The sequence below is a fragment of the Notolepis coatsorum genome (genome assembly GCF_963971535.1).
Source record: "Notolepis coatsorum genome assembly, chromosome: 6".
Classification (NCBI taxonomy): Eukaryota; Metazoa; Chordata; class Actinopteri; order Aulopiformes; family Paralepididae; genus Notolepis; species Notolepis coatsorum.
In genome coordinates this window covers 44,498,886-44,526,522 of record NC_140170.1, presented here as the reverse complement: position 1 = coordinate 44,526,522, position 27,637 = coordinate 44,498,886, and the positions used below count along the sequence as shown (strand labels likewise).

General features: G+C 46.0%; 1 protein-coding gene across 3 annotated transcripts in view; it reads left to right on the top strand.

Annotated features, from left to right (window-relative positions):
- Positions 1 to 26,529, top strand: part of usb1 (U6 snRNA biogenesis 1) — a 31,256-nt gene extending 4,727 nt beyond the window's left edge. For 2 of the 3 annotated variants that reach the window (XM_084317458.1, XM_084317457.1), the window contains exons 3-9: positions 924 to 1,087; positions 17,367 to 17,550; positions 18,033 to 18,086; positions 18,618 to 18,723; positions 20,005 to 20,085; positions 25,241 to 25,363; positions 26,400 to 26,529. In XM_084317458.1, the coding sequence (XP_084173584.1) occupies positions 924 to 1,087; positions 17,367 to 17,550; positions 18,033 to 18,086; positions 18,618 to 18,723; positions 20,005 to 20,085; positions 25,241 to 25,354 (703 nt within the window). In that variant the 3' untranslated portion in view covers positions 25,355 to 25,363; positions 26,400 to 26,529. The remainder of the gene's footprint in view (positions 1 to 923; positions 1,088 to 17,366; positions 17,551 to 18,032; positions 18,087 to 18,617; positions 18,724 to 20,004; positions 20,086 to 25,240; positions 25,364 to 26,399) is intronic. The other variant, XM_084317459.1, reaches the window with a different exon arrangement.
- Positions 26,530 to 27,637: the final 1,108 nt, after the last annotated feature.

Here is a 27,637-nt window from a genome sequence, read left to right as displayed (position 1 = left end):
GTCTGACCAGGCCTCTAGGCCAGTCCCCTGTCAGACGCTAGTGGGTTAACATGTCTGCCTCTGGGGGGGTGACTGGTCTGGCAGCGTGGCCACGCTGTCATGAACTTTCTTTATTAAATAAACCTTCTTATTATTATTAATAATGACTCAGAATGATTAATGTAAACGGCTCATCGTTTGTCCTTTAATAATTTCCATTACAGCCGAATCTGGGTTTAACATGATTTGTTGAGCTTCCTCTGGTGTTGTGGTCGTGGAATTGACTGACCTTTGGGAAGTATTTTGACATGTACATGGGTACCTTAGTCGTATAGTGTATCTTGTAGACCAGGCCCATTGCAAGTTGCTGTACTCTGTCGTCTACTCTAAGCCATCCTAGGTTGTCAAAGTGGGCAGGGCTGAGGTGGGTTCTAGGGGTAAGGTCAAGTAGTAGTCTGACCAGCTTGTTTTGAGATGTTTCTAATCTTGTTTTTAGCGCCTTTGAGGTGCTTTGGTACCATGAGGTGCAAGCATAGTCGTAGTACCCTTGAATGAGTGCTCCTGCCAGAGTCTTCAGGGTATTCTTGTTTACCAGAGAGGAGATCCGGTACAAGAATCGAGTTCGTTGGTTGACTTTTTTTTATTACATTGGATGCCATTTTGTCACAGGAAAGATTTGCCTCTGATTGAGAATAAACATCACACAGAAATAAAGATGTATTGAAAAAGATGCAAAGCACACAGTAAGCTTAACTTCTAACTAGGTCAGGACACCTAGATTCAGCATAGGGCTAACTCAAAAAGGATGTCATCCCTCAAATTGCTTCATGCTCAAACTTAAATCCCTGTCTGTGATGAAAATACCACACACCTTTTATGTTTTGGTACAACATTATCAGTTCATTACTTTATCCCACTACAGTATTTTCAAATAAATTGGACAGATCTGATTGGAATGTATTCCCCAGGCTTCCCATCCCTGGCTGCCTATTGGAGATGTTCCCAGAAGAGGTGGAACCACAAACTGAGGACAGCTCTCTTCATGGTGGACGTATCCGCTCCTTCAAACATGAAAGGGGAAACTGGGCTACCTATGTCTACCTGTCATGTAAACACACACACACACACACACGCACGCACGCACGCACGCACGCACACACACACACACTGTAAGATACACAAATTAAAGAGAAATTCCACCACAAAGAAACATTATTGTAATTTACCAGATTGAGGCATAACTGCTTAATTATATTCTAATGTGGCTGACCAAAACGATCTCTGCTCAGAAACATCGACCACGCACAGTGCTAATTTGGTAGAGCTAAACATCATATTAATGCAATAGAAGGTGCTAATTTGGTAGAGCTAAACATCATAATAATGCAATAGAAGGTGCTAATTTGGTAGAGCTAAACGTCATAATAATGCAATAGAAGGTGCTAATTTGGTAGAGCTAAACGTCATAATAATGCAATAGTTGTGAAATAATAGTTATGTTTCATACTGGCTGCACGTCTTGCTTTGCCTATTGGACTATGCTTGCGCCAATGAGCACTCACTGAACTTTTAATCATGCACCCATCACTGACCAGGACACATCCACTACCTGCCGCTTATAAGCAGGGGCAAAGAAAATAAGAATATGATGGATCAGAATCCATGCCCCAAGAAGTCCTTTTCGGGGCTATCCCACTACAAACGCTCAAGCCTCCAGCGTTTCCTGCCCCAGTGACTCCATGGAGCAACGCACCCTCTTTATGTTGATGTTGCTAGTCGTCATGTCGTGTGTCAAGTCATGTCGGCGGCCAGCAACGACCAGCATGTGGCGGCAAGAACAGCCACCAGTCTTCTAGGCCCCATCTCCGGTGGTATTCCAGGCCAGTAGCGCCACCAGTCTTCTAGGCCTCATCTCCGGTGGTATTCCAGGCCAGTAGCGCCACCAGTCTTCTAGGCCTCATCTCCGGTGGTATTCCAGGCCAGTAGCGCGCCGGACCTTCCCAGCTTCCTGCATCCTGTGGCTTGATGTCAGATCATCTCAGGCTCATTTTGGAGTCCCGCACTTTGTGCACCAAGACTTTGGTGAGCGAGAGTGTGGAGGAGTCCATCGATGTGGAGTATGAGCTGTTGGACCCGTCCGGCACCGTGGCTCCACTCGTGGACTTAGGCGGGGGCTAATGGGGAAGTGGGGGCGACAGTGGCTCAGGAGGTAGAGCAGTCGTCTGGTAATCCGGAGGTTCCCGGTTCAATTCCCGCTCCTCCCGGGCAGCATGTCGAAGTGTCCTTGAGCAAGCAAGACACTTAACCCCTAATTGCTCCCGATGTGCAGGTTGGCACCTTGCATGGTTGCCTCTGCCATCGGTGTGTGAATGTGTGAGTGAATGGGTAAAAATGTGAGGAACAAATTGTAAAGCGCTTTGGGTAAAGCGCTATATAAATGCAGCCATTTACCATTTATCATTTATGGATGAAGGCAAGAGTTATTCCCAGTTGAGCGTGTCGGAGCTGGCCTTCACTACAACCCTGCTGGATGTCTCCCTGGAGGAAGAGAGGCAGCAGGCTAAACTCCTCCTCATCCTCCCCCTTGTGGCCACAGCCTGTGATGTTCCACTCCCAACCCCCTCACCAGCACTGCCACCCAATGCTAGGGTGGGGAAGTATTTTAGGGAGCCAGCATGCCAGGATCAGGTGTTTTCGTGCCCTCATTTTCCCACCTTTGACCCTTATGTCTCCAAGAGACATGAGAACGTGTGTCAAGCGTGAAGGGACTTTCCAAGGCCTTTCTACTCTTAACCCTTTCACTACCACACTGCCAAACTGTTAACCCTTTCACTGTGACAATACAGAAGGTTAACCCTTTCACTGCCACACGACAAAGGGTTAAGTCAAGTCAAGTAATTTATTTATATAGCACATTTAAAAGCACAAGAGCCAACCAAAGTGCTGTACAATCAAAGCTTAAAATCAATGTCCTAATATAAAATACACAAATACAAAAATACAAAAAGGCACAGCAGGACAAGACAGTACATTCAGAGAATAGGACAGTAGGACAACACACGGATAGGGGAACACAAAGTACAGTAGCACACAGGGGACAGAGGAGCATAAGAAGAGATACAAGAGGGAGGATAAAATTACATGGGAGTGTGTGAGTTAGGGTGTGGGAGAATCAGGGTTTATTTAAGGCCAGGGAATAGAAGTGGGTTTTTAGACGGGCCTTAACTGTCTCCAGCGAGGGGGCAGATCGGATCTCCAGGGGAAGCTGGTTCCATAGCTTGGGGGCCACGGCCTTGAAGGAGCGATCGCCTCTCTTTTTGAGTCTGGTGCGGGGGGGGACCAGCCGAGCCTGGTTGGAGGATCTTAGTGACCTGGGTGCTGCGTAGGGGGTGATGAGCTTGGTGATGTATAGGGGTGCTGCACCCGATAGTGCCTTAAAGGTGAGGAGGAGGATTTTGAAGTCTATTCTAAGTGGGACTGGGAGCCAGTGTAGGGAGGCTAGGACTGGTGTGATGTGCTCTCTCTTTCTGGTGCCGGTAAGGAACCTAGCTGCAGAGTGCTGGACCATTTTGAGGCGGGACATGGCTGCCTGACTGATGCCGGTGTAGAGGGCATTGCAGTAGTCAAGGCGTGAAGTGATGAATGCATTGACTACCGTTTCCAGGTCGACGGGTGAAAGGATTGGTTTTATTTTACTGATGTTGCGGAGTTGGAAGAAGCATGATTTGACTACGGCATTTACCTGCCGGTCGAATTTGAGCTCTTGAGTTAACCCTTTCACAACCACACTACAGAAGGTTAACCCTTTCACTACTACACGTTAGGGCTGCACGATTAATCGATTTAAAATCGCGATTTGGAATGATGCAAATATCAATTATAACTTTTTTCTTTTACTTTTTTTTTTAGATTTGTTTAACCAGGAAGTCCCATTGAGATACAAGATCAGTTTGGGAGAGGGAGGTAAGGGGTTTTAGATTGTGTGTTGTGAAGTTTAGACTTCAGAGAGGGAGAGTAAAGTATAGAAAAAAAGGTACCGTTGGGTACCGGTATCGATTCCCAGGTAAAAATAAAACATTTCAGACTCGGTGTCCCAAAAAGACCCACCGCGTAGGCCAGATGCAAGCCACATTTTACAATAAACCTCTGTGGGGCTGCTTAAAAAAAAATATTATAATCGCAAATTTAATCGCAATCGCAATATCTGTCAGAAAAATCGCAATTACATTATTTACCAAAATCGTGCAGCCCTACCACACGTAGAGGGCCGTGTGCAAGGGCAGAGGGCCGGAGTGCCACGGATAAGCCTCCAGGCATTTGTCTTCTGTCCCCAAATGATGTAAATGCATTTATATAGCGCTTTTATTCACCCATTCACTCACGTTCACTCACCATGCTCAGACGAGACGTGGGACACCTGACCAGTCTGGGCGCTGCTGTAAACTGGAAGAAGAGTTTCTTCCCAGCCAACAGGTGGAGTTTATGGGCACATGTGAGCTCTGGTTATGGGCGTCTCTCCATCTGCTCATCTCTCCACATTCCAAGAGTGGACAATGTGGGACCCAACCTTATCAGTGGGACTATCAGTGCCCCCTATGGTTTTCAGCCAGCCAGAAGAACAACCCCCCTCTGGGAGTGGATGCCTCCTCACAGTGTAGCCATGGCCACACTGGCTACCCCCCCATCCACCTGATAATGTCAGCTGTTGAAGAGGGCGTGTCTTATCATCCGGATGGCTCCAGATTGGGGGTCAGCTCGCTGGTTTCCTGTTCTGAATCTGATGCCGTTCCTAGTGGCTCCACCATGGCTCATCTCATGGTCTTCAAGAGCCCTGTCTCAAGCGCACGGCACAGTGTTCCATCCTCCTGTCCTGTCACAGATGTTTTGAGGGCAAGCCTCCTTTCAGCCAACCTCTGGTGAAAAACGCTCTTTGCTTGGCGCACGGCGCTTTAAGCCTATTAAGCGTTCTCTGTCCTATAGCTGGGCCCGCCCTCTGATCTTGGTCAGACTACTGGGTGCTCCTTTTGAACGGCTCGATCAGGCGCCTCAGCTGTCGCAGATTGTCGCTTAGCTGTCGGCTAAGTGCGTAAGTGAGCTGTGCACTCTGTCGATTCAACCAGAATGCCTGTCTATTTATGGTGAGAGTAGCAGTGCTACTCTGAGACCCAATACTGCCTTTGTACTAGGGCTGACCTCGAATAGTCGACTAATCGATCGAAAGGAGCCGTAGTCGACTGCAGACCTCTTAGTCGAATGCAAAAAAAAAATAAAAATCTAATTTCTTAATTTTTTTTTATAAATCATTCTTTCCAAAAGCAAAGAGGCCTAGAAGCGTGGCTAACGCTAATGGCGCACATACCAGCGAGGCTAACTGCACAAGAAAACGGGCACAGAGGCACTGAAAGAGGATTTTACACACTAGACATATCAAGATGTATCCATGAGTGGACCAATTGCATGCTTTCGCAGAGGACAAGAAGCCTTCAAGTTCAGTCAACTTCTTCAGACATTAAGCACCCAAGGACATCCGGAGCACCTATCATTCTAGGGATGTCATGCTCAGGGCTTTCCATCTTCCTTCACCTGCGGTGTCCCGTTCACACGCTTTCCGTTTATCTGAAATGCACAGGACTTCAGGTTTACCCGACAACTGTCGGTGTGTCATGGAGGGGCCCAACAAAGGCAAGGCTCTGTCGAAACAACACCAGTCTGACTGCGTAGTAGTTTATTCCTTGGTTTTTTATTAAGTTTAGGTGTGTTAAGTGGTGTTCTGTCCAAGGCCAGATTAAGAATTCAGAGGCCCCTGGGCCAGATTCTTGTGGAGCCCCCCCCCCCCCCCCCCGACGCCTGAATACTTTTACCAACGGATTTCCAGTTCCGCGTTCGCGTTCTGCGCTCTGATTGGCCACTGACGTTTCTTAGGCGACTCTGGGTAGGGAGGGGTTGGGGGGGGGAGCTAATGGAGTAACCAGAAGTAAAAACTCCTCCCCTCCTTGTGTGTGTTAGGTAGGATTGGCAGCCTTTGACTGGCGTTGTCTGACGCCTGCCTTTTTTTCGCCTCAGTGTAGTCCTTTATAAAGCAGGAAGTTGGAGCATGTGCAGAGGTTTAGGGTTATTACTCTGGCCTGACTGTAAAGAGCTGGCGGTGTGGGCTCATTTTACTCTGTAGTAAAGCAACCTTTCTACAAATACAAGAGAGACCCAGAGTGGAATGCCCCTTTAACATTGGCACAATCATATTTTCGCACTCAATCTTTAATAATGGAATAGAAATACTTTTATTATCCAGAGGGAAATTTGACACTGCAAATCGCTCAACATTAAACATTGAGACAGAACAGGTCACGAATAAGAATAACAAAACAAATAAAATTGCCTAAGATAATGTTGAATGCCCACGCTCGCTCTTAGGTCAGATCGATAACTTCATAACTCATTGGTCTGCCTATCTACACCTCAAACAGCGTCCTGTGAAGTGGTTGACACGCAGAACCAACCGAGTCTACAAAATGTTGTTGTTACCACTGACCGACAAGAGACAGCGAATGCACCGTTCCGACCCCCGTCAGTCATCGACCTTTAACGTCGAGTGATTGAAGTTGCGGAATCTTTTATTTTATTTGCACTGGGACGGACTCTCTTTAATTAGATGAGGTCCATTTCCCTTATCCGTTACACGTATTTATCACTGTATGGATTTACTTGATAATCCCATTATACAGAATCCACCTTTAGTCCTTAATGCAGGGATAAAGCCACTTATTCTATTTTGCATTAATACATAATCATATGTCTCCTATTACTCTACTTGATAAAGCCTATAGTTATAGTTATATCCCCATTATAGCTAGGGATAAAGCCACTTACACATATTATCATTAATCAAAAATGCAACAGGGTGAAGTTACAAATGCAGAACACATTTCAATGCTTACCCGGCCGTCTGAGAGTGAAGAAAAGATACAAAGGATACGAGCGGCACGGTGGTGTAGTGGTTAACACTGTCGCCTCACAGCAAGAAGGTCCAGGGTTCGAATCCCGCTTGGGGACCAGGTTTCCATGATGCCAGTTACCCAGGTGGGGTATCTCCCAGGCCTTTCTGTGTGGAGTTTGCATGTTCTCCCCGTGCTCGCAAGGGTTTCCCCCCCCCGATAAGATAAACCCAATGGAAAAACATGCACAACAACAAGATCGCTAACGCTGTGGCGTCCTTGACGAAGACGGACAGGAGCACTTGGATTGGTCCCCTGGCGCGGCTCACGTGGCGCCTGTCTGCTCCCGGCTGCCCTTGGGGGGGAAGGACGACGGGATGGGTTAATCGCAGATACGCATTGTATGCATGGTTCGCATGTGTGCCAAATGGTGACCTCGGAGTAGGTCCTAAATTATATTAAATTATAAATTATTATTATTATTATTATTATATTATTATAAATTATTATAAAGAGGTAATTTTAATTAGAAAAAGCTAGTTACAAGAAGAGACTGAAGTGGAAAAGTGTCCATTTCAGTTAAAATATGCACAGAACAAAACATCTCATCTCTGCACGGCTTGTGCCCCGTGTCTGGCAGCATTCTTCTCATCTCTCAAAAAAGTCTGATCTGGCACGGCTTGTGCCTCTTCCTCTCTCTCCAGCTCAGTGTAAAAATCCCCCTGTGCTCTCGCCAGTTGGCCCTTATAAAGGCCCCCAGGGTCTCTTCTGCTTATTGGTCCAAATACAGCGCTGTCACCGTGATGTCATTTCACCAGCCAGTCAATGCACGGCTCGTGGGGACTGGCTCTCCTCCCATTTTACTCCACTAGGCCGTAACTCGAAAGTAATTGTAACGTTTTCGCTGGAACAGACTTCCTTTGTTCTCTGCTGTGGAAAGTCCCTTCACTCCCCATCTCACTCAGACCCCACAAAGGGTTAACCAGTTTAATGCGTCTGCCGGCCGGAGAGGAGGGAGAGAGACAGATGCATAGTTCATAAGAATACAATGCCCCTCTGACTGGAGCTCCCTCTTCATGGCCTTTACATTCCAGCCATTCACTCCCTTACTGCATGGGGCCACTCTCGTTCTGACTCACTCTAACAGTAAGAGAAACAGGCATAACAGGCAAGGGTTATGATACCTTCTGTAGGTATCATCGCCAAGCATATCATTCTTTTTAAGCAGATAATTATGAAACATATAATTAATATAGCATTATATATATATACCTTTATACCAACAGTATATATGTTTCCATAATTATTACATGTGAAAAATAGTTTATACGACTATAGTGGCCCCTCTCTTCTCCACTCCTTTCTGACTGGGCATTACCAGCCCAGGCCTAGATACTTGTTCAAAGCGTATATGCATATATATACGTATACACATATATATGTATATATATATATATATGAATACATATCACATCTAGACACCTACAGTAACATATGCCTAGATTTAAAACAGATATATACAATAAACCTATTAAATCATACAAGGGACAGAGAGAACAGGATGTCATTTATACAAAGTGTCACTCGTTGACTGGTGGCACTTAAAATGTGTTTACACATAACGTGTTTCTATTCCATTGTCCAGGAAGAATCTACAGACATTCCCCATAATCATATATAAGATCAGGATGTCATACCCAGTGTCACTTAGTTGGCTGTGACACTTTACACCCCCTCTGTCATCCTGGTCGGTCATTTTCCATTGTCTTAATAGCGTCTGTACTGGGGGACGAGATGGCGATTGTGGGGTCACGTGGCTGTGACTCTCCACACCCCCTCTGCCATCTTGGTACCTTGTTACCCTGGTAGCCGGCGGGAAGACTTGCATCTGTTGTTCCCTGGCTGGACGGCTCGACAGGATAGGGGTCACGTTGTTGCTTGGTATCCGGCGGGAAGACTTGCATCTGTTGTTCCCGGCCGATGCACCCAGGTTGTTGTCGTCTTCGTCATCTTGGTCATCTTGGTCATCTTGGTCATCTTGGGGTCACCTTGGTCATCTTGGGGTCACCCCCTCTGACCTCTTGGATCTCTCCCATAGTTTGGGGCAGGTTGATTTGTCACTTCTCGGGCGACCCCCACGGGTCCCCGAGAATTGTAGCAGCAGTCCTCTATTGAAGTGTGGTTGGCCTGGTCTTGTGACCCTGTCCGTAGGCCTCGCAGGACATCACAGATACAGTCCACAGAGGACTCATTTCTTTTCTCTCTTTCAGGTCCATTCAGGGCTCTCGTCGCCCTGTAACCCGGGTCCAGGCCGATGTCTCTCTGTCCGGTCTGGGAGGTCTAGGAGGTCTGGGAGGTCTGGGAGGTCTGGGAGGTCTGGGAGGTCTAGATGAGGACCTTGAGGATGCTCTGGAGCTTGACCTATCCCGGTCTTCCTCCATTTCCGATTTCTGACCTGAGTCAGTATATTCCTTCTTGCCATTCGCTGCGTCGTCCGCTGACTCCGGGGGACCCCCCCCCCTTGTCTAAGAATGCGGCACTGGTTCAGGTTTTGTCCCTTTACCAGCGCACCTTTACCAGCGCACATTGTTCACAGGCCTTTCGGACTGTTATCGCTCTTTGTTTGGCTTTATGTATGAGAATGTTGTTAGTTCTCAGGTATACCAACATCCTCCTACTTCCGGCATGTCCAAGGTTATCATATACCTGTCTGATCATGTGAGTAGCCTCGTCCTGTTAGCAATGGCTAGTTAGCCTGCTATTCGCTCCTATTCGCAATGGCTATTTCAGCCTGCTCGCAATGGCTATTTCAGCCTGCTATTCGCAATGGCTATTTCAGCCTGCTATTCGCAATGGCTATTTCAGCCTGCTATTCGCAATGGCTATTTCAGCCTGCTATTCGCAATGGCTATTTCAGCCTGCTATTCGCAATGGCTATTTCAGCCTGCTATTCGCAATGGCTATTTCAGCCTGCTATTCACAAAGTAGAGTTTTTTCTACTTAAGTTCTGACTTTAAGTAAGCATTTAGTTACTTCAAGTTCAAGTGACTTTAGGGCTCCCTAGCCCTATTAGTCGCGAGTAAACGCCACTTCAAGTGGTTTCTTATGAACCCTCTCTTGTTCCTGATAGATTTTTTACCTCTTAGGCTGTCTGCTGCGCTTTGCAGACCTCTACGTCACTCATTGTTCCAGATCTCGAGCACTTAGGAGGAGTCTTGGTTGGAGAGGATTGCTTGCTGATAAGATCACACTTGAGTAAGGTTTTAACTCAAATCTGTAATAAATTTTACTCCAGAGGCCCCTGACCGCAGTTATTTCAGTTCATATTCTTTCGGCTTTTGATACCTATTCAATTAGCATAAAGCCCAACTCACGAATGTTCTAAGCCCCAGAACCTCCAATCCGTTTTGACAGACCTATAAACCAGTGACTCGGCCGCCCAAGCACCACAGCGTCCTGTATGCTGAAGCTTCCGAGTCCCCACAAATCTGATAGGCCCGTCGGATATAGAGACCCTGATGCTCGCTCTGTCCCCCCGCGTCAAGGTGCTAAGCTTGATGAGAGTTTGCAGAGTCTCAATTTTTATCCATAGGCGCTGGTGAGTGTACATCTCACGCAGCTGATATGGTTGGTACAGGTGCTAACCTACCAGATGGTAGCTGTCAGGAAATCCCCATTGCATGAAATAGATTACAAATTCTTTCGTCCTCTCTACTCTGGTTTAGAGAAAAGACGGACATCTTTACAGTATTTGTGTTGAGAAAGCATTTTGACTTGGTCATACAGCATGCATTCCGTCCGTAACTGGTCTCGGGACCATGCTGCGCATTTGGCTGCAAGACGGTTACCACCTGGTACACAGATGAATAGCTTTTCAAGCAGTAAGCCTGATCTTCGCCTAGGCGTTCCACGTATGACTGATTCTGCTGCAACAGTGAGAGACAAGCTCCCGTCTCGCACCTGTGGGATTAGTTTCTCCACCATATTTTCCCCTGGATCTTGACCGGGGATTCTTACTTCCATTTCCATCATTTGGGCCATTGAAGCCCCTTCGGGGACCTCCAGTCCTTTGAGGTGTCTCAAAATGCGAGCGGCCTCCGGGTCATCATAGAGAGGTGACCCATGGAAAATCTGAGCACACTTACGGATATAAGCAGCCTGGGTCTCCCCTCGAAGCATTTCTGGGGCCAGTTTTTTGAGCACTTGGGTTTTGCTTAACAATTCTTGTGCTTTGTTGCTTTCTCCATATTGGGTGCTGTCACGCAGACTCCTGCCTGTATGTGAACTCTTTCCTCTCGGTCGGTAAATGTCTCCGGGAGATTGGGCTAGTATGGAGTGAGGGCTCACTTCCGGTCGGTGTTCCTCTGTGCTGTGTCTCAGGGCTCGGATTGGGCTTATGGACGGGGCCTCGTTCAACCAGTTTCTTTCTCTCCTGGCTATTTCAGCCATGGCCCTGTCTAGCTTGTACACCTGTTCACGTAGTATGTCATAGCCTGCATGTAAGTGTGCATGCTTGTATGGTTCTGTTACCCCAGGGTGAGACAACACTTTTTCTGCCACGGGTGACCGGGCTAAGGCCTGAGCCGTTCCCCATCTCACGGGATATGCTGGCATAATATCCCCTGTTTCCTTTCCTTCCAAGTCTCCTTCACTCTCTTCGGAGACGTCCTCCAATCCTGAGCTCCAGGTCAAGCCCGAGGGTGACTGAAAGGTGGTGCCTTTCAGAGTAGGCCCCTTGCCTATAGGTCTCAGTTTGACCGGTTTCGCTCTCTTGTTTCGAGGTCTAGGAGGTTCGCCCCTCGGGTACCGAACTCTCTCCCTAGATCTTGATCGAGATGAAGACTTGGAGGATGCTCTGGAGCTTGACCTATCCCGGTCTCCCTCTATTCCTGAGTCCTGATTTAGATCAGTATACTCCTGTTCGCTACTTGCTGGGTCGTCCCCTGAGTCCGGGGGACGGCCTAGAAGTCTATGGATACTCCTGGCCTGAGATCGCGCAGGTTCCGCCTTTTCAGGTTCGAACGGTACTGTCGGTCTCCTGGGTGTGGATGATCTCCCTCTCTCCGCTGCTCGGGAGGAGTTCTGGGAGTTGGACCTTTCTTTCCTGGGTACGGGTCCCGATCCCTTAGGGTTCGGAGGGGGAGTGAGAGGTACCAATGCAGGCTCATCGTCCTCGTCTTCCTCACCCTCCCCGGCTCTATCCACGGCCAGGGTTATTGACTCATGGTCCCTAGGTTCCATCATGAGACGGATCTCCGTGTGCCCTGCACTCCTTAGGCTTGAGATCGCGCTGATTACGGCTTTCCCCAACCATATGCCTCTTTGGCCATATCCTCGAGACCTGCCCCACATCAGGTTTATGGCTAGTCGGTAGGGCATGTCCTTAGTACCGTGGCCAGCATAGATTTCCCTTTTCTGCAGTAGTTCCTTTATACGGGACACCAGTCTGTCCCAGTTTATGTGTGAGGACTCTATCTCCTTGTATTGGTCTTGACTTAGTGTCACATGGACAATTTTCTCTGCGTGAAACACCTCATAATCACACTCTGTGATTACTGCCTTGCCTGGTTTCAGGGGCTTTTTGGTCCTTTTTTCCATTACCTGTTTCCTCAGGTTTCGGTAGTAAGAGCCTCCTGCCGTTACCATGCTTGTTTCCCATCTACCATAGTTCGTCAATGACGGTCCAGTGAAGGTGAGGATTGACCATGGTGTATCAGAGTTATCGGTCCAGACTGGGTGGTTAGTGACTGTTATGTTTGGTGATTGTCTGTGAGACCTTGTAGATGTCACTCTCACCCCTGAGTGTTCACCACGGGGAGATATATAGGTTGCTCTCGCTTGCCTCACTTCCTCGTGACCACGTGGTCCTGGGCTTATGCACTGCAGGGAGTGATCTCGCTCCTGCAGCTCCTTCAGCTCCTCCTCAAACTCCTCCTTCTCCAGACGAGACTGCAGCAGCTCCTGTTTGGTGCTTCGCAGTTCGTCTCTGGTGGTGTGGAACTGCTCCATCCAGTGGGCACTCTCATCCCTGCAGTCCTCTAGCTGCTGCTGCAGGGAGCGCACCGAGGTGTTCACACGCTGCCGCTCTGCCTCGATACCTGCCTGAGACTGGGACACCTGCTCCATGCTGCTCCTCAGCCTCTCCATGTCGGTGCTGTACTGCTCCCTGAGGGTCTCGGATCTCCCGGTCGTGCGTGGCCACCTCGTCCTTCAGCGCCCCCTTCAGGGCCGTGAGCTCCCGCTCCCGCTGCCTCAGCGTCTCCTGGAGCTGGAGGTTGTCATCCAGTTAGCATTCAGTTCACTCCTGGCTTGTCAGCCCATGTTCCAGTGAACACGCCGTTTTAGCTAGCGTCACGTAGCCTCGGGCTAGGTAGCCATCCAGGGAACATTCAGTGAACGGTCGTCTTGGCTGCGTGTCACGTAGTCTCCCCTCCTCACAAACAGTATCTTTGGGCTAGGGGAGCCATCGCCTTTCTGTGAACGGTCGTTTTGACTTCGCTTCACATCCAGTCTCCCCTCCTTACAAACAGTGTCTTTGGGCTAGGGAGCCCTCGCCTTTCTGTGAACGGCCGTTTTGGCTTCGCTTCACATCCAGTCTCCCCTCCTTACAAACAGTGTCTTTGGGCTAGGGAGCCCTCGCCTTTCTGTGAACGGCCGTTTTGGCTTCGCTTCACATCCAGTCTCCCCTCCTTACAAACAGTGTCTTTGGGCTAGGGAGCCCTCGCCTTTCTGTGAACGGCCGTTTTGGCTTCGCTTCACATCCAGTCTCCCCTCCTTACAAACAGTGTCTTTGGGCTAGGGAGCCCTCGCCTTTCTGTGAACGGCCGTTTTGGCTTCGCTTCACATCCAGTCTCCCCTCCTTACAAACAGTGTCTTTGGGCTAGGGAGCCCTCGCCTTTCTGTGAACGGCCGTTTTGGCTTCGCTTCACATCCAGTCTCCCCTCCTTACAAACAGTGTCTTTGGGCTAGGGAGCCCTCGCCTTTCTGTGAACGGCCGTTTTGGCTTCGCTTCACATCCAGTCTCCCCTCCTTACAAACAGTGTCTTTGGGCTAGGGAGCCCTCGCCTTTCTGTGAACGGCCGTTTTGGCTTCGCTTCACATCCAGTCTCCCCTCCTTACAAACAGTGTCTTTGGGCTAGGGAGCCCTCGCCTTTCTGTGAACGGCCGTTTTGGCTTCGCTTCACATCCAGTCTCCCCTCCTTACAAACAGTGTCTTTGGGCTAGGGAGCCCTCGCCTTTCTGTGAACGGCCGTTTTGGCTTCGCTTCACATCCAGTCTCCCCTCCTTACAAACAGTGTCTTTGGGCTAGGGAGCCCTCGCCTTTCTGTGAACGGCCGTTTTGACTCGCTTCACATACATTCTCTCCTCCTTACAAACAGTGTCTTTGGGCTAGGGAGCCCTCGCCTTGGGTAGGGCCAGTTCGCTTCCTGTGGGCAAAGCACGAAATTATGCTGCACTTGTAACTCCCCCCAGAGCTCTATAAACATTATGTTACCCTTTAGTTGTGAGTAAACGTTGCTTTAATCACCAAGATAGAGCTTTCTATTCATTTGTGATATCCCCGAGTAGAGCCTTCCACTCGAGTCGCCAGTAGAGCTTTCTACTTTAATTTTAGCCAAATCTGTGATTTAATTTTACTCCAGAGGCTTTTGACAGTAGTCCTGTCTTCTTCGGCCGTTTAGCACCTATTTTGGTTAGTATAAATGCACACCACCCAGGGACGCCATGTTGAATGCCCACGCTCGCTCTTAGGTCAGATCGATAACTTCATAACTCATTGGTCTGCCTATCTACACCTCAAACAGCGTCCTGTGAAGTGGTTGACACGCAGAACCAACCGAGTCTACAAAATGTTGTTGTTACCACTGACCGACAAGAGACAGCGAATGCACCGTTCCGACCCCCGTCAGTCATCGACCTTTAACGTCGAGTGATTGAAGTTGCGGAATCTTTTATTTTATTTGCACTGGGACGGACTCTCTTTAATTAGATGAGGTCCATTTCCCTTATCCGTTACACGTATTTATCACTGTATGGATTTACTTGATAATCCCATTATACAGAATCCACCTTTAGTCCTTAATGCAGGGATAAAGCCACTTATTCTATTTTGCATTAATACATAATCATATGTCTCCTATTACTCTACTTGATAAAGCCTATAGTTATAGTTATATCCCCATTATAGCTAGGGATAAAGCCACTTACACATATTATCATTAATCAAAAATGCAACAGGGTGAAGTTACAAATGCAGAACACATTTCAATGCTTACCCGGCCGTCTGAGAGTGAAGAAAAGATACAAAGGATACGAGCGGCACGGTGGTGTAGTGGTTAACACTGTCGCCTCACAGCAAGAAGGTCCAGGGTTCGAATCCCGCTTGGGGACCAGGTTTCCATGATGCCAGTTACCCAGGTGGGGTATCTCCCAGGCCTTTCTGTGTGGAGTTTGCATGTTCTCCCCGTGCTCGCAAGGGTTTCCCCCCCCGATAAGATAAACCCAATGGAAAAACATGCACAACAACAAGATCGCTAACGCTGTGGCGTCCTTGACGAAGACGGACAGGAGCACTTGGATTGGTCCCCTGGCGCGGCTCACGTGGCGCCTGTCTGCTCCCGGCTGCCCTTGGGGGGGAAGGACGACGGGATGGGTTAATCGCAGATACGCATTGTATGCATGGTTCGCATGTGTGCCAAATGGTGACCTCGGAGTAGGTCCTAAATTATATTAAATTATAAATTATTATTATTATTATTATTATATTATTATAAATTATTATAAAGAGGTAATTTTAATTAGAAAAAGCTAGTTACAAGAAGAGACTGAAGTGGAAAAGTGTCCATTTCAGTTAAAATATGCACAGAACAAAACATCTCATCTCTGCACGGCTTGTGCCCCGTGTCTGGCAGCATTCTTCTCATCTCTCAAAAAAGTCTGATCTGGCACGGCTTGTGCCTCTTCCTCTCTCTCCAGCTCAGTGTAAAAATCCCCCTGTGCTCTCGCCAGTTGGCCCTTATAAAGGGCCCCAGGGTCTCTTCTGCTTATTGGTCCAAATACAGCGCTGTCACCGTGATGTCATTTCACCAGCCAGTCAATGCACGGCTCGTGGGGACTGGCTCTCCTCCCATTTTACTCCACTAGGCCGTAACTCGAAAGTAATTGTAACGTTTTCGCTGGAACAGACTTCCTTTGTTCTCTGCTGTGGAAAGTCCCTTCACTCCCCATCTCACTCAGACCCCACAAAGGGTTAACCAGTTTAATGCGTCTGCCGGCCGGAGAGGAGGGAGAGAGACAGATGCATAGTTCATAAGAATACAATGCCCCTCTGACTGGAGCTCCCTCTTCATGGCCTTTACATTCCAGCCATTCACTCCCTTACTGCATGGGGCCACTCTCGTTCTGACTCACTCTAACAGTAAGAGAAACAGGCATAACAGGCAAGGGTTATGATACCTTCTGTAGGTATCATCGCCAAGCATATCATTCTTTTTAAGCAGATAATTATGAAACATATAATTAATATAGCATTATATATATATACCTTTATACCAACAGTATATATGTTTCCATAATTATTACATGTGAAAAATAGTTTATACGACTATAGTGGCCCCTCTCTTCTCCACTCCTTTCTGACTGGGCATTACCAGCCCAGGCCTAGATACTTGTTCAAAGCGTATATGCATATATATACGTATACACATATATATGTATATATATATATATATGAATACATATCACATCTAGACACCTACAGTAACATATGCCTAGATTTAAAACAGATATATACAATAAACCTATTAAATCATACAAGGGACAGAGAGAACAGGATGTCATTTATACAAAGTGTCACTCGTTGACTGGTGGCACTTAAAATGTGTTTACACATAACGTGTTTCTATTCCATTGTCCAGGAAGAATCTACAGACATTCCCCATAATCATATATAAGATCAGGATGTCATACCCAGTGTCACTTAGTTGGCTGTGACACTTTACAGATAAGAATAGAATAAAATAGAATAAAAATGGAATACAATATACAGTAAATAAATACAGTAAAAATATACTGAAGTCTACAGTAGGTGAAATATTGCACAGTGCTGTTTCAAAAGTAAGAGTCAGTGATGCAGTGAGGCACAGTGATGCATTGTATAGTCTGATGGCTGTCGGAATGAAGGACTTCCTGTGCCGTCCAGTGCTGCATTTAGGTAGTGTGAGCCTAGCACTGAACATGCTCCTCCTGTCAGCCAAGTCTGTGTATAGTGGGTGGGAGGGGTTAATTGAATAGTGATGACTTACACCATTGAAGTAAAAATAGGCCTACATATCATTTCATCTTAAGAAGACTAATCTTGATCTTCTTTCTTCGTGTCCTCATCTCTTTCACTCCTTTCCATTCATCTTCTCTCCCCTCTGCTGCTCTCTCTTTCTTGTCTCCTCTCCTCCTCAGACCCCCCAGAGGAGGAGTTTGAGGAGCTGCTGGAGCACCTGGTGTCGGCGGTGGGGGCCCATGGGGCGGTTCTGACCCGGCAGGAGGAGTTCCACCTCAGCCTCTCTCAGACGGTGGTGTTGACACACCACTGGATACAGCCCTTCACACAGAGCCTCAGGGCCGGCCTGGCTCACTGTAAGAGGTCAGTGCCCATGGATGCTGCTGTACACATGGTTGGGTTTTTTGCAGTCATGCCTGCTGCACACAAAGGCTTCATACATTCTCATACTGATATCCAGTATAAACATTTTTGAGATCATCATCAGTATATAAACATCTACCCAAATCTCCCTCTGTCTCTCTCTCTCTCTTTTAAAATACATTACAATTTTTTTTATAAAATAATAATAATTAGAAATAATATGCTTATAACTCGACAAACTCATAGAACCTAATTTATCCAAACTTTAGAAATGGTCATTTGATATCATATAAACAATTCGTATTTACCCAGCCATGACAAAGAAGAACACATTCTTATTAACGGCAACAACGTGGGGAAGTAGTTTTTTCAGTGGGGAGGGAGGAATAGTTAACAACACATTTTGAAATTTGAAACATAACACACTCAAAATGATGGAATTATTTTTTTTATTTGAAACTGTCTGTGTTTCTGGTTGCCAGGTTTGTGTGTTCGGCAGGAAGATTGAAGGTGTACTGTAACGCAGAGAAGACCAGGTACAGTGAAGGGATTTCTGATGTCTGTAGTGTCCTAGGGTGGGTGGGTCTGTATGTCTTGTCTGTGGCCTGCCTGTTTGCCTGACCTGTATGTATCTTTCTCCTTCCCAGACTTTCAGTCTGTTATGGTCACCTCGTCTGTCTCTACGTCTGTGTTTACATGATTGCCCGTCCATCAACAGTATATTGGGAATGGGGGGGGGGGGGGGGGGGGTGCGGTGGTGTATTGGTTAGCACTATTGCCTCACAGCAAGAAGGTCCTGGGTTCGATGCTCTCCCCAGGTTTGTGTGGGTTTACTCCGGTTTCCTCCCGCACCAAAAGACATACATGACCATGGTACTGGCATGACAACTTGAGTTGGACCCCTGCTGGAGCCTGTCTGTAGCTGCCCACTGCTCCTAAGTGGTTAGGATGGGTCATGAAGAGGAATAGTCTTGGTGTGTGAGGAAACCAGAGTACCGGGAGGATTAATAACGTACAACCTTATCCTTAACTTCACTTCACTTCACTTCACTTTCTTGGTCCTACAGGACATTCCTGGCGATGGAAGTGTCTACTGGGCACGCTGGCTTGCGGGAGCTGGTCCGGTCGGTGGACAAAACCATGACGGAGTTCCGCTTGGACACATTCTACAAGGTTACTGATCACTGCAGTGCAGCTCTAGTGTCTCACGGCCCTGAGTATCTAGAGGTTACTGATCACTGCAGTACAGCTCTAGTGTCTCACGGCCCTGAGTATCTAGAGGTTACTGATCACTGCAGTACATAGCTACAGCTATAGTGTCTCATGGCCCTGAGTATCTAGAGGTTACTGATCACTGCAGTACATAGCTACAGCTATAGTGTCTCATGGCCCTGAGTATCTAGAGGTTACTGATCACTGCAGTACATAGCTACAGCTATAGTGTCTCATGGCCCTGAGTATCTAGAGGCCCAAACCACCACTTCACGTACAGTATGCCCCCAGTTGCCCTATTTAACCATGCCATTACTAATGTAGACAGAACGCATATAGAATAGAGTAGAAATACTTTAATCATCTAGAGGGAAATTTGGCACTACAAATCGCTCACAGTAAACATTTAGGTGGACAAAACAAAGTCACGAATAAGAATAACAAAAAAGATTGCCTAAGAATAAAGAATAAAATAAGCCTAAGAATAAATTCACATTTCCTATGTTATGTATATACATTCTAATATAAAATATACAGTAAAAAAAAGTTGAAAGATCTCAGCCTTCTGAGGAAGTAGAGTCGGCTCTGGCCCTTCTTGTAGAGTGCCTCTGCGTGTTTTGATATTACTGTCGCATGAAAGGGGGATGAATGCCACTCATCTTGAAAACAACAGGAGCTGTATGGAAATCACCTTTTTGTAAATTGACAAAATAATAATAATACAGATTTCAGCAGTAGTGCGAGTGTAGAAGTCCACCGATAAATGTAATGTCTGAGCCTCGTTTTTTATTTATTTACAAAACAAACATTGCAAAAGAGCAAATTCCTCCTTCACTTTGTCTACAAAGCTCCGTTTGCCAAATACAATGAATGTAGAGGAATTTGTTTGTCTCGATGACCATGATGTAAACCCTCCACAACCTCCACAATACAGACAGACACACTTGACGCAATGACAACAGGACCTGGCATACAATGCACAGGGACATCCCAGACAGATAGAAGACTACACATGTCACTTTCCACATATAGTATATTAGCATGCATATCTATGTCTGCAGTGTGACAAGACAGTATGGTTGTGACTGTGTTGGGAGGACACTTAATACTGAACAGAGCGTCACAGAGCACTTACACCATTCCTGATTCCCCTTCTCCTGTACTAGGATCCCTCATTCCTGATTCCCCTTCTCCTCTGTACTAGGATCCCTCATTCCTGATTCCCCTTCTCCTCTGTACTAGGATCCCTCATTCCACGTGAGTCTGGGCTGGTGTGTTGGGGACACTGTGGAGCAGATGAGCGGCTTTCTTCAGGAGCTGCAGGTATTGTGTCCTCACCACCATCACCTCCCACCTACACAGTGGGCCATTTGTTCACATTTGGTTTGGGACACACTAGTCTGACTGAAAGGATAGGGACGTATAAGTCTCCCAATGGCCGGCTATTTCCGTACTTCCCTTCCACCCAGTTCTTGTCTCCTTTTCGCTCTCTGCCGCCATTTTCAAAATCCCCTCTCTATGCGACAAGCGCTTGAGCTAGCTATATGCTTGTGATGGAAAACTTGGGACACGGATTTGGATTGTTCCACTAAGGCGAGCTTGCTTGGTTCATTCTGTGGACTGTTTTAAAGATATTCAGAGGATATGTTTTAGAAAATGATGTACTATCTAAAAGGGACGTTCTCGCATGTTTGCAGATTTCTTTTAATCGCTTAACGTTCTGCTCCATCTGAGGCTCGTTTCCCGACCACCTCCAGCCAAGTCTAGCAGCGCGGCTGCATTCAGTTAATTTCCAGTGTAGAGGAGCATCTGCAGTACCTCACACGTATCTCGTGGCTGCAGATGCTTCTCTACATTGGAAATTAATGGAAAGCAGCTAGACTTGGCCGGAGTCGGTCGAAACGGGCCGTAAGCGACTGCCATCTAGCACGCGTCCGTATTTGACAGGTCTGTCCGTGTAGGATCCATTTCTTCTATATGCCGAGTCTAGTCAGAGAGTGCCCAGCAATGCTCTTCTGTCTTTCTCTCCGTCTCCCTCTCACACACACACAGCCTGCAGTGACAGGTGCAACAGAAGAGGAGTTATGATGCCAATTTTAAGATCATAATAATAATAATTCATTTTATTTGTATAGCGCTTCTCAATGACCCGAAGACGCTGACAGTAGTTAGGAACATAGTAAAAACAAAGAAACAAAAACAAAGAAACAAAACAGAAGGAACATGAGACCATGGGGGGAACAGGGGAAAGCAGCATGAGATAGCACAAAAAGACAGAGCGATAGGAGACAGACATCAATCGGGTTGGAGGGGGGGTTATGGGTGGGGGGGGGGGGGGGGGGGGGTTGAAGGCAAGGGAGAACAGATGGGTTTTGAGGCGAGCTTTGAAGGTGGAGAGTGTAGGGGAGTCTCTGATGGACTGAGGGAGGGAGTTCCAGAGTCGGGGTGCAGTGCGAGAAAAGGCCCGATCACCAAAGTTTTTGAGTTGTGTGGTGATCAACGAAGCAGTCATCAAACAACTGTCGAGCAGCCAGGAAATATGATGTTACAGAGTGTAGTGTTAGGAGATGATCTTACCAAAAGATGATCAAAATAACAGCTTATATTATTAGATTTGGTCCTTTTTGGAAAGTATTTCTCCAAGAATTAGTCGTCAATAAGGAGGGGTCATCTTATAATCAGGGACGTCTTATATTCGGACCAATAGTAGTTCATTTCCCTCATATGTCATCCAAAATCTACAGCTAATGAGGCAGTAATTCAGTCATTGTGCAAACGAGGGAGATGTCGTCATAATGCCCTTAGCCCCCCCCAGCCTTGAACTCTGTCATTACCTTAGTCTTTACTGCAGGGATAAACGGGATGTACCAAACCGTATTCAATCATGTTAATCTTTTTGGCAACAGGGCTGATTGGTCATCGTGGCTAAATTATGAATATATATATATATATATATAAGTGTTCTCAATCTTGTGTTATAGACATTTTCAGTCTGCTCTGCCTCCCCTAATATGTCTGCCAAGTCTGGTTTCCTGCCAAAGTGATTAGTAGAATTGATGAATGAATGAATGAATGAAAACTTTATTTAACAGATTGCAGAATGGGTACAATACATACAATTGTTAAGGGGATGCAGACCTGAGAAAGACGTTTGTCTTGTTTCCATCAGGGTCCCCCATTTTCATTTCATATAGACATTTATGACATACACAACATACATGACATTTATGGCATAGGGACATACAGGTATTTAGTACTGATACATTTGTGACATAAGCGGTATTCAAATATACAGTACTGTTACCCCTAGATCCTGACAGAGTATATACATATGATGGGGAGGGGACTGTACATTAGGAGGGGGTGGGTGGGTGGGAGGGAAATATACATACGGCGGGGAGGGAATATATACATGCGGTGGGGAGGAGACTGTCTATTAGGAGGTGGTGGGGGTTTTGGGCATTTACGGTGGCCAGTTTCGAATTGCAGCCTCCTGTAGGTGCTCTTTAAGAGCGGTTTTGAATGTGGGCAGGGATTCACATTCCTTTGCAGCTTTGGGTAGGGCGTTCCACATTGTTGTGGCATAATTGCGAAACGTGTTTAGTCCCTTGTTTGAGCCGAATCTGGGTTTAACATGATTTGTTGAGCTTCCTCTGGTGTAGTGGTTGTGGTATTCACTGACCTTTGGGAAGTATTTTGACATGTACATGGGCACCCCGGTCGTATAGTGTATCTTGAAGACCAGGCCCATTGCAAGTTGCTGTACTCTGTCGTCTACTCTAAGCCATCCTAGGTTGTCAAAGTGGGCAGGGGTGAGGTGGGTTCTGGGGTTCAGGTCAAGTAGTAGTCTGACCAGTTTGTTTTGTGATGTTTGTAATTTTGTTTTAAGCGCCTTTGAGGTGCTTTGGTACCATGAGGTGCACGCATAGTCATAGTACCCTTGAATGAGTGCTCCTGCCAGAGTCTTCAGGGTATTCTTGTTTACCAGAGAGGAGATCCGGTACAAGAATCTAGTTCGTTGGTTGACTTTTTTTTATTACATTGGATGCCATTTTGTCACAGGAAAGATTTGCCTCTAGGATGGAACCCAGGTAGGTAATTTCGTCTTTCCTTGTGACAATATTGTCACCCACTGTAACTGAGAAGCCGTCGGTCTTGCTGAGTTTGTTATTTGAACCGAAGAGAATGGACTCTGTTTTGCCCATGTGTAATGATAGTTTGTTATCAGCGAGCCATATGCAGATTTTGCCTAGTTCCGTGCTGAGGGTTTTTTCAACCTGCAATTTGTTCTTGTCAGAGACCAGCAGGGCTGAGTCGTCCGCAAACAGGAACAAGTTGCAGTCACAGGCTGACGACATGTCATTTGCATAAATTAGGAAGAGTAGCGGTCCTAGTATGCTTCCTTGTGGAACACCACAGCTCACTGTGAGGGGGGGGGGATAGAGTACCGTTTACCTCTACCATCTGTTCTCTCCCCTCCAGGTAGGATTGCATCCAGCTCACTGATAAGCTATCAAAACCAATTGCCTTTAGCTTGTCCATTAGAATGGAGTGATTGACAGTGTCGAAGGCCTTTTGTAGGTCCAGCATGACCATGCCGCAGTATTTGCCCGCGTCCACCTCTTGTTTGATGTGGTCGTTCAAATAGAGGAGGCATGTGTCAGTGGAGTGGGACGTTCTGAAGCCAGATTGGAATTCGTAGATTAGATCTTTTTCGTAGATTAGATTTTTTTCCGCCAGGTACTTTTCGACCTGTTCGTAGACTATTTTCTCCATGACTTTCGAGATGGAGGTAAGAATAGAAACAGGGTGGTAGTTGCCTGGGTCTAATTTGCTGCCCTTTTTGTGCAGAGGGGTCACTCTCGCAATTTTGAAGTCCTTGGGGACGTGCCCCTGTTTTATAGAGAGGTTTATTATGTGTGTGATGACTGGGGTGATGGCGGCTGCTGCTTCTCTGAGGAATTTGGAGGGGATGTTGTCATGGCCAGTGGCCTTGTTAGGTTGGAGGGCGCTCAATTTTTTGAGTACCTCATCGGTTGTTACCATTTCAAGTTTGAAGTCGTCTTTGTGGACCCCTAGGTTTTTGTAGTATGCTAGACTTGATAGACTTGACATCCAGCATTTGGCTGGTGGTCAGTGTTAATTACTAGCGGTGTCACGATACACACATCTTCAGAATCAATACAAAAAAGAAAAAGAATTGCGATCTTCGATTCTTTGTGTTAAAATATATTCCTACTACAGAGCTCCAACTATATATTCTATGTATACAGTACACTACATAGCTTGGTTTGGCAGTGTGTGTGAGAATAGCATACCCTTCCCTCCCCCTTAACACTGATAGGATGCAAGCATATTTGGGGTGTGCAGAGACTTCATTATCTGTATCTGTTCAACCAACAAAACGATCTGTATCTGTATTCGGGTAGAAACCGGAAGTGGGTGTGGTTTATACCAGACGTGTGTTTTTCTTTTAGAATTCTTCTCTTTGCTTTGAAATGCCTTTTCTACTCATTCAAATTGGCCCATGTTCAACATTTTGTTTCTAAAGTCTATCATCTAATGAATTATTCATACATAAGAATAATAAATGGCCTAATTATGAAATTTGTGGGCTGAATGAGGAGCGGATACCGCCCTGGTTCCAATAAAATAGGTCTCCAAAGGCATGCACACATGCGGGAAATATAATACATTTCACAGGCATAACTCATGATGATGATTTAAGCCAAGACAAAGCTTTCTCTAGGCTTTTGAAAATGTAGGGGAGATATTGCTCGGCATGGCACAGCCGAGATACGAGGGAAAACTCAAGAAAATGCAAGCCTTTGAAAATAAGGTTACTAATATTTCCGTGGGTCCAAACGAAGAGACAGGGCAGTCCTACAGGTAGTTTTTGATGGCAGTCCTATATGTCGTTTTTGATGGCAGTCCTACAGGTCGTTTTTGATGGCAGTCCTACAGGTAGTTTTTGATGGCAGTCCTATATGTCGTTTTTGATGGCAGTCCTACAGGTAGTTTTTGATGGCAGTCCTACAGGTCGTTTTTGATGGCAGTCCTACAGGTCGTTTTTGATGGCAGTCCTACAGGTCGTTTTTGATGACAGTCCTACAGGTCGTTTTTGATGGCAGTCCTATAGGTCATTTTTGATGGCGAACAGATGGTGCGCCTAGGCATAATTTTCTTTACAGAATAATACAATTAATTAATATTAATAATATTAATATCTGTGTCCATCTCATTATCCATGCTTTCTTAAATTCATATTGGGATTCGGGCTCATCCCTAAAGCAGATGCCTAGTTCAGATGACAAATGGGGGGGTGGGGGGGAATGAGAGGAGAATCGTCTATACAGATTTCAACTTCAATACACTGTATTAAATGTACATTCTTTTCATTGAATTTTTGGTTCTGTATTGAGATTGTTACACTCCAATGAATGAGCAGCCCTGGTTATTGGTGTGTTTGTCCTATCAGAGTCTCGTGGATAACCACGAGGAGGGCTCCTTCCTACTGAGGCTGGACTGTCGGGAGCTGTGCTGCAGAGCGGGGAACAAGACCTTCAGCTTCCCTCTGACGCTAGAACCCTAGGAACACCTGGTTGGTAGAACCTGACTAGTAGAACCTGGCTAGAACAGCTGGCTGGTAGAACCTGGCTAGAACACCTGGCTGGTAGAACCATAATCATCTACAGTTACACATAATTTCAATGCAACTTTTGAGATCTGATCATAAGGATCCTAAGTAGTGAGATTGCATTGATGTGTGTCCACACTGAAACTGCCCGTTAAGGCGTCTCCCCTGCTCCTCCTCTCCATCTCTTTATATTGCTCATAAATTCATGTGAATTGTGGTCAGATTGTGTCCAGACTATATATATTATATATCCCTCCATATTATAGAGTTCTGACCACCTCGGGATGCAGACTAGCTCATGGGATCACAGTGAGCTAAATCCAATTGGGGATCATACCAGACGTAAGGCTTTTCGGCTTGATCGGACGATGAAGTCAAATTAATTTGTATAGCCTCATATCACAATACATGTCTGTGTATGTATTAAAAGATAAATAAAAATCCATTGAAATGACCGTCTGTAGTGTGTGGTAGTGAAAGGGTTAACATTCTGTAGCGTGGCCGTGAAAGGGTTAACTGTTTTCAGGCGAAAGGATGCAATGCTGTAGCTTCCCGACAGTTAGGTCTAAGATTAAAACATGTTCTTAACGCTTAGCTTCTCCAAGCTCTTAAAGTGAAACATATTTGACCTTTAGTGAAAAAGAAAGTGAGTTTTAGTTGGAGGATTGCCTAGTGCAGTTGTTGTCAACTTTCTTGGTGTCAAGGACCCCTCAATTGTTACACATTAGGCGTTAAGACTATTTGATCAGATGTTGTCTCAGAGACTCATAACATGATACGATTTCTGCTGTTAGATATTACTATAATGCAAAGTTCTATAGCTATACTACATATATTCTATACCAGTGGAGAACATGCGACCTATGATCAGAATAGTTACTCTTATTGGCATAACTCCTAGTCCCAATTTTGATGACATTTCTTCTTTAACACCATTCATCACCTCCTCCTCCTGTTTCCTTGCCCCTTTCTTCCTCCTCCTCCTGTCCTACTGATACAGAACCCTGAAGACTCAAACAGAACACCTCCTCCTATCCTACTGATACAGAACCTCGAAGACAATCACGTTGCAAAAAAGCAGTATGGATTCAAGTGTATTAGTGCAACAAAACTGTTTCCAAATATTTTCCAACTGATGTAAATAAAACTTTTTTTTAAATGATTTTGTTTTCAGTGAACACTTCACAGGAAAAAACGTAACTATGTATTAGTCATCACAAAGCCTAGATTCAGACCTTACTCAGAATTTCAACACTGAATTATAATGTGTGTGTGTGTGTGTGTCTGGACAGGCCGATGTGTGAAGAGCTCAGAGAGGAAAGAGGTTGCGTGAACATTGCAACTGAAACCTCACCTCAAGTGTTTCCTGTCCAAAGTGTCATCACACCCGCACACACAGCAATGTGTCTCAGTGTAAGGGGAATCGTAGGCGGGCCTTCGACGTTTGGGGAGAGAAGTGTGCTTACAAAACACATTTACTATGTCATTATTTGAATGATTCCATGTCATCATAAACCAAAACTAAATCATTAACACATCCTGCGCCAAAAACGAGTTTACTCGTTATTGCCCGCCAATCTAATAACGTCAACGAGTTTACTCGTTTTTATGATCGTTATTTCCTTTATTCGCTGTCGGCATTCATAATTCATCCAGGAAGGCTACGGGAGCCAGCTGGACCCTGTCTGATATTTCAATGCCTCAATACCGCCGCCTGGTGGATTTCTGGCAAGTTGCACTCCACTCTAAACCGGATGTGGCGCTCTGTGCATCGGGGAAAATTCTCCGGCAGAGCTATCTTGTTATGTTGATCAAGACAAACACTCAAGTGCATTTGATTGCTTTCGAGACGCAAGAATCAATATGCTTTCGGTGTTTATTGCGTCATACAAACGGAAAATGGATCTAGCAGATCGACATCAAATAATTGGAATTTATTTCTCTTCTCGTAAGAGGAATCCAACGTTAATTCCAGCTCGAGTCCATTTATTTCATTGCAATCCATCTGCTCAACGTATGATGTCGTACTAAGGAAAGCCGTTACTGATGACAATCAAGGAATCATAAACGACCCCCCCCCCCCTTTCCTTCACGCATGATGGAGCATAATGTATAGACTATACATGTGGGGGCCCTGCGAAGGTGAAAGGTGACTTTCTTCATGAATGCATGAGGCTGAATAAAGGCAATATTTAAAATCACATCTTTACTTAATATAAGGCAGCACATGTGCACAAT